Genomic DNA, 11360 nt, shown 5'->3' on the forward strand with positions numbered 1-11360 from the left:
TGATAGGGTTTCTTCCCTGTATGAATTGTTTGATGGAAAGTGAGACTATGGCTGTGAGTGAAGTTCTTTCCACTCCAGGTGGTGCAGAAAGCACCTAGAACCTCCCTGGAGGTTGAAGTGCCGATCAAACTTCAGTTTTGTGCTCTATTAATTCCAATTAGCAGTACTGGGGGTGGTTCAGATTCTGGGGCAGTGCTTTTGGCCAGCAGAGGGTGTCACAAGGCCAGCCTACTTTCCCTTTAAAGCAAACTTGGGTCTCCAGCTGGTTTTGGACTACAACTTCCATCATCCCTCGCTAGAACCAATGGGGAGGGATGATGGAAACTGTAGTCCGGGAGCTGCTGGGGACCCAAGTTTGGGAAAGCCTGCTTCAAAGCAACTTTTCCATCTTGCCCGCAAAGATGGGACCTGTCCATGTTTTTATCTTCTTGTATTTTGTTTTCCTCATGACCTTTGTGCGTTTATTTTTTTTATTTTTTTAAGAGGGCAAATTGAAAGAGAAATTGTATGGCAAGTTGCAGAAGAATAAAAGGTTGTGTTTGAAAAAAACACACCAAAAACTGGGGGGTGGGGCAAAGACCCCTAGGCCTTTAAGAGTTGGCACCTATTCCCTACACCCAGAGGTCTCAGGATGGTTACAACATAAAAAAACAAGAAACAAAAAAACCCCACATATTAAAAGGGCATTAGATGTCAATCAGCCAAAAGCCTGGTTAAAAAGGTGCGTCTGCCTGGTTCCTAAAGCTGTATAATGGTTTTTCCGGCCATTGTATGGATTCTTTGATGGGAAGTAAGATTGGCACTCTGACTGAAGCTCTTTCCACATTCCACACACTGATAGGGTTTCTCCCCTGTATGAATTCTTTTATGGGAAATGAGAGAGGAACTATCTGTGAAGCTCTTTCCACATTCCACACACTGATAGGGTTTTTCCCCTGTATGAATTCTTTGATGGGAAGTGAGATGGGAGCTCTGACTGAAGCTCTTTCCACATTCCAAACACTGATACGGTTTCTCCCCTGTATGGATTCTTTGATGGGAAGTGAGATTGGAGCTCTTCCTGAAGCTCTTTCCACATTCAACGCACTGATAGGGTTTCTCCCCTGTATGAATTGTGTGATGGGAAGTGAGAGAGGAGCCACATGTGAAGGTCTTTCCACATTCCACACACTGATAGGGTTTCTCCCCTGTATGAATTATTTGATGGGAAGTGAGAGAGGAGCTATTTCTGAAGCTCTTTCCACATTCCATGCACTGATAGGGTTTTTCCCCTGTATGAATTCTTTGATGGGAAGTAAGGGAGGAGCTCTTCCTGAAGTTCTTTCCACATTCCACGCACTGATAGGGTTTCTTCCCTGTATGAATTGTTTGATGGAAAGTGAGACTGTGGCTGTGAGTGAAGTTCTTTCCACATTCCACACACTGATAGGGTTTCTCCCCTGTATGAATTCTTTGATGGGAAGTGAGATTGGAGCTCTGACTGAAGCTCTTTCCACATTCCACACACTGATAGGGTTTCTCCCCTGTATGAATTCTTTGATGGGAAGTGAGAGAGGAGCTACATGTGAAGGTCTTTCCACATTCCACACACTGATAGGATTTCTCCCCTGTATGAATTCTCTGATGCTTAGTGAGATTGGAACTCTTCCTGAAGTTCTTTCCACATTCCGCGCACTGATAGGGTTTCTCCCCTGTATGAATTGTTTGATGGAAAGTGAGACTGTGGCTGTGAGTGAAGCTCTTTCCACATTCCACACACTGATAGGGTTTCTCCCCTGTATGAATTCTTTGATGGAAAGTGAGAGAGGAGCTCTGACAGAAGCTCTTTCCACATTCCACACACTGATAGGGTTTCTCCCCTGTATGAATTCTCTGATGGGAAGTGAGTTTAGAGCTTTCAGTGAAGCGCTTTCCACATTCCACACACTGATAGGGTTTCTCCCCTGTATGAATTCTTTGATGGGAAGTGAGATGGGAGCTCTGACTGAAGCTCTTTCCACATTCCAAACACTGATACGGTTTCTCCCCTGTATGGATTCTCTGATGCTTAGTGAGATTGGAACTCTTCCTGAAGTTCTTTCCACATTCCGCGCACTGATAGGGTTTCTCCCCTGTATGAATTGTTTGATGGAAAGTGAGACTGTGGCTGTGAGTGAAGCTCTTTCCACATTCCACACACTGATAGGGTTTCTCCCCTGTATGAATTCTTTGATGGGAAGTGAGATGGGAGCTCTTCCTGAAGCTTTTTCCACATTCCACACACTGATAGGGTTTCTCCCCTGTATGAATTCTTTGATGGGAAGTGAGAGAGGAGCTATGAGTGAAGCTCTTTCCACATTCCACACACTGATAGGGTTTCTCCCCTGTATGAATTCTTTGATGGGAAGTGAGAGAGGAGCTATGAGTGAAGCTCTTTCCACATTCCATGCACTGATAGAGTTTCTTTCCAATGAGATTTTGTTGATGGGAAGTGGAATGGGAGCTCTGACTGCAGCTTTCTCCATACTCCAATTTTTTACGTGGCTTCTCCTCCCTGGGGATTTTATCGTGGTCACCTTTGCTCTCAATTTCCAATTCATCAGAATCTGCAATGGAGACAAAAAGGGATTAGAGCCTCAGGAACAAATGGAGAAGAAATGAAACGAGTTGGGTGTGTGTTCATTACCTGTGTTGTTTGTCATTTTACCAACATTTATTATTACATTCTGAAGAGTTGTTGAATGTTGTTTTGTCTGATATATAGTAGTGGTCAAAATTGTGGAAGGTTGAAGCTGACACTGAAGATGGCCTGGGAAGTTCACACCAGCCCAATCGTGGTAGAAAAAGGAATATTTTGAAGAAGATTGTTCAAAGAAAAAACTGTAAGTTACTGTTTATTGTGGGGGTGTTAGGTTCCCAGGTGTTATAGGGGGCGCTGTTGAGCTCTGTGAAAATATATGAGGTTGGTCACATAGAGGTATTTTTTAAATTTCCAGGCAGATAGGACGATCCCACAGGGAGCCTTACCAAGAGAGGCCACGATCCCACGATTCTCCTCCATGACGTTCTTATGCAGAGCTCTCTGGTCAGGATCCAGCAACGCCCACTCCTCGTCCGTGAAACAAACAGCGACATCTTCAAAGCACACTGGACCCTAAAAGAAAAAGGGAAATGTCCTCCTCTGAGACAGCAGAAATATGATCTGCTACACAATGCTCTGTTGTTTCCTTCCTGTTAATAATAATAATGATAATAATAATAATAAATTTATAATTTATACCCCGCCGATCTGGTTGGGTTTCCCCAGCCACTCTGGGCGGCTTCCAAAAAACTCTAAAATACAATAATCTCTTAAACATTAAAAGTGTCCCTAAACAGGGCTGCCTTTAGATGTCTTCTAAAAGTTTGGTAGTTATTTTTCTCTTTGACATCTGGTGGGAGGGCGTTCCACAGGGCGGGTGCCACTACCGAGAAGGCCCTCTGCCTGGTTCCCTGTAACTTGGCTTCTCGCAGCAAGGGAACCGCCAGAAGGCCCTCAGCACTGGATCTCAGTGTCTGGGAAGAACGATGGAGGTGGAGACGCTCCTTCAGGTATACTGGACCGAGGCCGTTTAGGGCTTTCAAGGTCAGCAGAAACACTTTGAATTGTGCTCAGAAACGTTCTGGGAGCCAGTGTAGGTCTTTCAAGACCGGTGTTATATGGTCTCGGTGGCCGCTCCCAGTCACCAGTCTAGCTGCCGCATTTTGGATTAGTTGTAGTTTCTGGGTCACCTTCAAATGTAGCCCCACATATTTTTTTTTTTTTTAAATCATATTTATTAAAGTTTCCAGAGATATAGAAATACAAAGAAAAAAAAGAAAAGGAAAGAAAAAAAAAAGATATTTAAAACCTTACTTTCATTGCCTACTTTCATGGACTCCCCCCTCCCCCCCCGACTGTATTCCCCTTTCCTTAATTTGATTCTACAAGCTCTCACTCCCAATTTGAAGCTTAATTTATTTAACCCACTATCCAAATTGAATTGTACAAACCTTACACCGTCCCACATCATTAACAAAAAAAGAAAAAAGATTTTCCCCAAGATCCACCCCAGTTCCTTCCACGAATTCCCTTTTTTTTAAACACGTCCAATCAAAGTAAAATGACATACGTAAGTTATATAAAGAAATAGAAAATAAGAGATATAAAAAAAAAAAAATTCAAAAGATTGTTACACAGCCTTTGGATTCCAAATCTCCCCCCCCCCTTCCCCGGTTTGAATTCCCCATGTCCATCAGTCTATACATTGTCAGCCTGGAAGTCTCAATTCATGGCCAAATTTCTCCCCGATTCCATCTTGCCGGTTTTCTTTTAATTTATTAATTTTAATGGTATTTAACTTCAAGTGTCCAATCTAACAAAGGCCTTTAATTTCCTTGATCTTTACCACTCCTCCCATTGTTCTTTCCGTGTCGTAATCAGTCCTTTGTTCTTCTTATTCCTCACTTTCTCAGGTTTCTTGTCCTGTTCAGCTGCTAAAACTTTCTTATTCAGAAATCTGGTATCTCTACAGAGGTTTGTTATTCAGGAACAAAAACTTACGTCCAGTCCCTTCCTTTCTTCAATAGAAAATTCTATTGTCTCCTTTAATGTAAATACCTCTGTAGACAAAATACTATTTCAGTTTTGCAGCTTTCCCAGCAGATAACAAGTCCTGTACAAATCCCGGAGTATTTTTCCACTTACGACCGTTCTTGTAATGTCCCAATACCCCTCTAGGGGGATTATAATAACTTTGTATCCTCTGATCCAAAAGTCAAATTGTTGTTCCTTATTTTCCAACAGTTTGTATCCATATTATAGCAAAATGTAACAAAATTAACCAGCAAAGTCCTTGTAACAAAGTCCTCTTTATATTCTCCAGCTTTGACAGCTACTTTGACAGCTGTCAAAGTCTCCGTCTCTCTTCACCAGGCTCCGCGGATCGCCCCGGTTCCCAGGGGGGGGGGGTTGCATTCTCCTTCTCCCCCTCCACTCTTCTCCTCCAGCACAATTCTTATAATTTCCCATCGTGGAATTAATGATTTTTATCAGAAATATACTTCCCTTTGGACCTTGGTTGCTCAATCCTTGTTTGGAATGCTTACAGTAGAGGGGGGGATTGACTTCCTTTTTAAATCGCCCCCGCTCGTGCCAAATCCGAAATTTTGAACCCGGTTTCCCAATTACTCACGGGTTGTTGTTAATAGTCCAAATTTTCAATGGAAGAAGTCAGCGCTCTCCGTCGAATGGCATGCGGCTGCGCTCGGCAGGGAAAGCAGAAGACTCAAAGCACCACGCCGCTCCCCGGCACCCGATCCGAAGCCTTTAAAAAGGCTCCTTCACGAGTCGGGAGGGCGCTAATGGTGCAAGCCGAGTCACCCATGTCCACGGACTCCGTGCCCGTGGTTTTTAAGGGTCCCCGCGTCGCCGGCGCGGTAGGACCCAGCCCCTGCCGAGCAGACTCCCTCCGGAGCTCGGAGGGAGTCCGCCATTCGGCGATGGCGCCAACCCGGAAGTCCCCAAAGGTAGCCCCACATAGAGCGCATTGCAGTAGTCCAAGCGAGAGATAACCAGAGCATGCACCACTCTGGAGAGACAGTCTGCGGGCAGGGAGGGTCTCAGCCTGCATACCAGATGGAGCTGATAAACAGCTGCCCTGGACACACAATTGACCTGCGCCTCCATGGACAACTGCGAGTCCAGAATGACTCCCAGGCTGCGCACTTGGTCCTTCAGGGGCACAGTTACCCCATTCAGGACCAGGGAGTCCCCCACACCACGCCTCCTGTCCCCCCAAAATAGTACTTCTGTCTTGTCAGGATTCAACCTCAATCTGTTAGCCGCCATCCATCCTCCAACCGCCTCTAGACACTCACACAGAAATTTCACCGCCTTCACTGGTTCCGATTTGAAAGAGAAGTAGAGCTGGGTATCATCTGCATACTGATGAACACCCAGCCCAAACCCCCTGATGATCTCTCCCAGCGGCTGCATGTAGACGTTGAAAAGCATGGGGGAGAGGACGGAACCCTGAGGCACCCCACAAGTGGGAGCCCAGGGGTCTGAACACTCATCCCCCCCCCACCACTTTTTGGACACGGCCCAGGAGGAAGGAGCGGGACCACTGTATGACAGTGCCCCCAGCCCCCAGCCCCTCTAGACGGTCCAGAAGGATGTTATGGCCGATGGTATCAAACGCCGCTGAGAGATCCAGCAGAACTAGGAAACAGCTCTCACCTTTGTCCCTAGCCCACCGGAGATCATCGAACCAGTGCGACCAAGGCAGTTTCAGTCCCGTGATGAGGCCTGAATCCCGACTGGAAGGGATCCAAATGGTGCACTTCTTCCAGGCATGCCTGGAGTTGTTCAGCAACCACTCGCTCAATCACCTTGCCCAAGAATGGAAGATTTGAGACTGGGCGATAGTTAGCCATATTGGCAGCATCTAAAGATGGTTCTTTAATAAGCGGTTTGATAACCGCCTCTTTCAGCGGGTCTGGGAAGGCTCCCTCACAGAGAGAAGCATTCACGACCCCACGAAGCCCATCTCCCAGCCCTTCCCAGCTAGCTTTTATAAGCTAGGATGGGCAAGAATCAAGAAGACAGGTGGCTGGTTTCACTCGTCCAAGCAGCCTGTCCACATCCTCGGAGGTAACAGATTGGAACTGATCCCACGCAACTTGACTAGACAGGACAGTAGCACTCTCCCGCCCCGGCCCTGCTCCCACGGTGGAGTCTACTTCTTCCCGAATCTGAGCGATTTTATCTGCAAAAAACTTTGCAAAATCATTGCAGGAGAACATGTGGCCCATACTGGGCCCCGATGTAGCAGGTGGTTCCGCTAAATTGCGAACCCCCTGAAAAAGTCTCCTGCTGCTGTTTTCTGCAGATGCAATAGAGGCGGCGAAGAAAGTCTTCTTCGTCGTCGCTATCGCCACTTGGTAGGCTCGACGTTGAGCTCTAACCCGTGTCCGGTCAGCTTCAGAATGAGTTATCCGTCACCGGCGCTCTAGCCGTCTCATCTATTGTTTCATTGCCCTCAGATCCGTGGAAAACCACGGGGCTGTCCGGGCTCCATGCAATCGGAGAGGGCGCTTCGGAGCCAGTCAATAGCCCTAGTTAACTCCACATTCCAGCGGGCCACCAGGGAATCAGCTGAAAGGCCATCAACATGGGATAAAGCATCCCCTACCACTCTCTGGAAACCGTTTGGATTTATTAAGTGGCAGGGCAGACCATCTGAATCGGTCCCACCTCCATGCAGAGGGGAAGGGTCGCGGAGAAGTCCAGTTGCACCAGGAAGTGATCCGACCATGGCACTGCAACCCCCCCTCCCTGCCCACAAGGCCTGGGTTGCTGTGCGTAAGAGAAACCTGGTGGACAAGCAGCAGCAAGGACAGGCCCATCTGCTTCATCCAACGAAGTCTCTGTTACACATGCCAGGTCAAGTCCGCCATCCATGATCAAGTCATGGATGGCAGTGGTTTTATGAATCATTGACCTGGCATTGCACAGCAGCACCTTCAGGTCATGTGGGTATCCCTTGCTGATTCTAGTATCCGTCCAGTCAGGACCAGACCTGGAGGCAGGGATAGTCCTCCAACAACGACTAAACCTGCCTCCTCTGTAATGACATGGTCTGGTCTTAGCGTACCTCCTCCTCCTACCCGTGATCACTGAGATCGGTTGTCCCAGTGCATCCTCCCCATGGAACATGCCCCAGCTATTTTGTGGGCTGGGGTCCACTCGCCGGCAGCCCTGACCACCCCCCTTAAGAACAAAATAAAACCCTTAAAAAAAAGAAAAAACCCACAATAAAACAATACAAATAAAAAACTGTAAAAATTACAAACACATTAAAATCAATCAAATTCCCGAACCCAACAAAACATCCATCCCACCCCCCACAAAAAAAGTAATCAAAAGGGAAAAAAGAAAATTTTAAAAAACATTTTAAAAAGAACATTGCGCCGCTCCGAGTCCTCCTGGCCAGCAGCAGCAGCAACAACCGTCCTTATGAGGCTTCAGGCCCCGCCCTGGGCCAGGTGGTGAGTGGCAGGAGCGGGGCCCTCAGGCACTCACGCAGGGGAGTTGTTTCAACAGGATTGCTTTGCTGCACATTTTATTTATGGATGCTTATTTTATTCTAAGTTTAAATTATGGGTATTGGTTTTTGTGCAAATAGGTTGTACTCCACCTTGTGTTATTCAAGTCATTCTGCCTAGGCAAGCATTCCAGTTTTCCCAATGGAAGGATCCACTTTCTCCTCTCCTCCTGAGCTGTTCCCTCCTAAGAACTAGAGCCAAATTCGAGGGGTTCATGGGGGCATGAAGGAAGGAGGAATTGGAGGCAGGCCCCATTTTGCAGCTGATGGGGCTGGTTAGGTGAATCCAGGCTGCTATTTGTTCTCATTTGTACTCTGCTTAAGATACCTATTTTTGCATTCAGTTATCAATCTAGAAATAAAATAAGCCTCTTTTGGATGGGCATCTGTCTTGGATGATCTAGCAGAGATTCCTGCATTGCAGGGGGTCTCCTGACTCTGAGAGACAAGTAGGGAGGGTGGCATCTGGCAAAAGGAGAGGGAGCCACCGGTGGCTCTTCCTTCTCCTGACTCACCTCAGCCTCTCAACCTTCCTCTCCCACTCGCCTCCTTCCTCTTCTGCCTCTGATTCTGCACTGCATTCTGCCACAGAGTCTCCCAGCTCACTAAGCCCTGTTACCCTTTCAGCTTCTGACACCTCCTCTTCCCAGGCTTCTCCTCTTCCCCCTCTGACCGCTCATCCCCCTTCTACCTCCACTTCTTAGGCTCTGAGCCGTCTTCCCTTCCTGGTTTCCCGGCTGCTTCCTCCCACCACTCCTCTGTGCCCAACCAGTCCATGACATTGCTCCATCCCTCAGTCTCTGTCGCCACAAGGCAGCTTCCCCTGACCTGATCTGGTTCCACAGCCGCTGCTTCCCTTCTGCCCCCATGAAAAGGCGGATCAGGAGGTCTTGCCGGCATCATTCCGTCACCTGCAAGAGAAAAAACGTAAACAGGACGTAAACAGAGTGCCTGCTTCTCTCACAGGTGAAACAGGGCATCTCTAACTACAGATGGGCCTTTGAGAAAGCCTCACCCGCTGAGAGTATTTGGACGTTTGTGCCCATTTCATATGTTTGTGGTGAAAAAATACACCTCCCCTCCTCTGGACCCTTGTTCCCAACTGTCTCCCCCAAAACAAGATGAAAAGAACCCTCAGATGAGTTGGAAAACCAACGGAATGAGACCAGACAGAGAAAAACCACCTTCCTCCTTACCCAGTGGCCTCTCTCTGGTGTCCAACGGAGGCCTCTCTGCCTCACAGGAATCCAGGTCCATTTCTGCAAAGAGATCCTTTCCCTGAGAAAGAAACAAGGATTCAAAACAGAGAATGGGGAGAAATACTAGAAAGGGAATAACAAAGACTTCAAGGGTGCGAGATCTCATTCCATGGATGCTTTCCCAGAAAATGGGCCATCAGCAGACCATTGTGGGATGTTCTCTGTCCTGTTTGGAGCCCCTTGGGAGTATCCAGAGGAAAGTCTCTCTCACCTGCTTTCTCTGTTCCTGCTTCCTCTCCTCTGCCTGACTCAGGAGGAAACCTTCGGCCAGGGCCACCGCCTGGGAACTGGTCTCCGCTCCGCATTCCCTCACCCAGCTCTCCATCTCCGGGGGAAGGACAGCCAGGAACTGCTCCAAGATCACCAGGTCCAGCACCTCAGCTTTCGTGTGCCTTTCTGGTTTCAGCCACTGATGGTCAAGGTGGTAAAGTCGGCTGCAAACCTCTCGGGGTCCTTTGGCCTCCTGGCAGCAGAACTGCCTCAACTGCCAGCTCCGCCCCTCTGAGGGGAGGGTGTCCACCTCACCATGGATCTTCTGCACAGAGTTTTCCCAGAATCCCCCACTGCTCCCAGTTTGGCTGGCATGGCCTCTTCCTGCTTCGGGGCCAGCCGAGTCTTGCTCATCCATCTGTGCTCTCAGGAAGCCTCTGAGAGATCGGAAGGAACCCTTTGGTCTTCTGCCAAGTTCTGCCCGTCTAAATGAGAAGCTCTAGCAAATCCTACAAAGCAAATACATTGTTCTGTTACAGAATTTGTAGGACGGGGGGGGGGGGGGAATGGTTCCCTGAGCAAGCATGACTGCACCACATCCCAGACCATGAGCTATCTTTTTGAAAAGGAGGAGGAAGAGGAGAAGAAATAAATCTCTAGCCTTCTAGCAATGCAAAATGTGGAGGCAACTGAAGGGATTTCTGAGAGATTAATCAACCTGGTTTCTCCATCCTTCCAGACAATTCATGACATTGGAACCTACTGACAAACGAGTTGTTTCTATCTTGTGAAAAATGGATGCTTGGTTCTAGTGGGGGTCCTCAGGAGTTGCCCCCCACACCTACACCCACTCCGCTGCTTCCGTCTCCTTTTCTTGCACTTGGACTCTCTGCCACTCTCAGAATAGACTTCTGGGGCGGGGTCCCTTTTTCTTTGCTCTGAGGGCCAGGTATGTATCTGGCCAACCCCCTGAGGGCCAAGTGGGCAGGGCCAAAGACATCTCCCTTGAAATTTAGGAGTGTAATTTTTTTATTCTTGTATTATTATTATTATTATTATTATTATTATTAACGCACACACAGCCACTGATGCCAAGTTCCCTGGAGGCTCAGTGAGTAGGAGCGCCCGTTTCCAGGTGGTTTTCCAGCAACAATCCCTTTGGGGCAGAGAGGATGTGGTCCTGGGATGCCATGCTCTGGGTGCGAGGGGATTGCTGCAGTGGCCTCCGTGGGGAGCTGCCCTGGGAGACACTGGGAAACTGGTCTGCAATACAGCAGTCAGACTATGGGCTGGGATCCCTCTCTTTATTCCTGGCCTCTCTTTCCCACCCTTTTTTTGGGGGGGGGCAGTCCACCTCCTCCTTCAGCTTTGGAAAACCATTTGCACATGTTTCCTCTGTTGTGCAATGACGCTGAGCGACGTCACACAGAGTTAAAGTCCCAGGGACTCCTTTGTTTAAAGAAGGGAGATCTTTTCTGAAAGGGGGGGGCGGAGGGCCAAATGATTTCCGGATCCTCTGCTCTGCAGGAAGGAGAGTGTGGCAGACCTGGCCCCTCCCTGGCAGGACCCTCTCCTCCCTGACTTGGGGTCCCCCCCTGCAGGAGCAGATCAGGCCCCCCAGGCCCCCTCCCCTGCTGCAACCCTGGGACCCCCACCAGATCCCAGAGAGAGAGGAGACTCACCAGATCCCAGGAGGGGGCTGCGATTCGGCCCTTGCAGGAGAGACACCGAAGCAGGAAAGGACTGGGGAGGGAGGGGCCTTGGCTCTGGAGGACCTGGCCCCCTC

At 48.5% G+C, this 11360-nt stretch overlaps 1 protein-coding gene across 3 annotated transcripts; it reads right to left on the reverse strand.

Annotated features, from left to right (window-relative positions):
• Window positions 1-563: 563 nt before the first annotated feature.
• LOC308475089 (uncharacterized protein) lies at window positions 564-11360 on the reverse strand. Of its 3 annotated transcripts, none has more exons than XM_081001927.1 (6): window positions 11257-11360; window positions 9576-10083; window positions 9302-9383; window positions 8934-9016; window positions 3007-3133; window positions 564-2585 (listed from the first exon to the last, which is right to left on the reverse strand). In XM_081001927.1, the coding sequence occupies exons 2-6, from the start codon at window positions 9990-9992 to the stop codon at window positions 739-741; spliced, it is 2556 nt and encodes an 851-aa protein (XP_080858053.1). In that variant the 5' UTR covers window positions 9993-10083; window positions 11257-11360; the 3' UTR covers window positions 564-738. The 3 variants fall into 3 exon arrangements, with proteins under 3 accessions (XP_080858053.1, XP_080858054.1, XP_080858055.1); XM_081001928.1 differs by having other exon boundaries at window positions 9576-10059; window positions 11257-11314; XM_081001929.1 differs by lacking the exons at window positions 8934-9016; window positions 9302-9383; window positions 9576-10083; window positions 11257-11360 and adding an exon at window positions 6239-7090.

The sequence above is a fragment of the Podarcis pityusensis genome (genome assembly GCF_964106645.2).
Source record: "Podarcis pityusensis genome assembly, chromosome: 4".
NCBI classification, from domain to species: domain Eukaryota; kingdom Metazoa; phylum Chordata; class Lepidosauria; order Squamata; family Lacertidae; genus Podarcis; species Podarcis pityusensis.

What these genes read in the sequence shown, in the direction of transcription:
- LOC308475089 (XM_081001927.1), bottom strand. Translation starts at nt 9,992, where the DNA reads ATGGATGAGCAAGACTCGGCTGGCCCCGAAGCAGGAAGAGGCCATGCC. An exon ending in CGGCTGTGGAACCAGATCAG is followed by an intron (nt 3,134 to 8,933) that starts GTCAGGGGAAGC and finishes TTTTTCTTTTAG; the next exon opens with GGTCCAGTGTGCTTTGAAGA. An exon ending in TGGGATCGTGGCCTCTCTTG is followed by an intron (nt 2,586 to 3,006) that starts GTAAGGCTCCCT and finishes TCTCCATTGCAG; the next exon opens with ATTCTGATGAATTGGAAATT.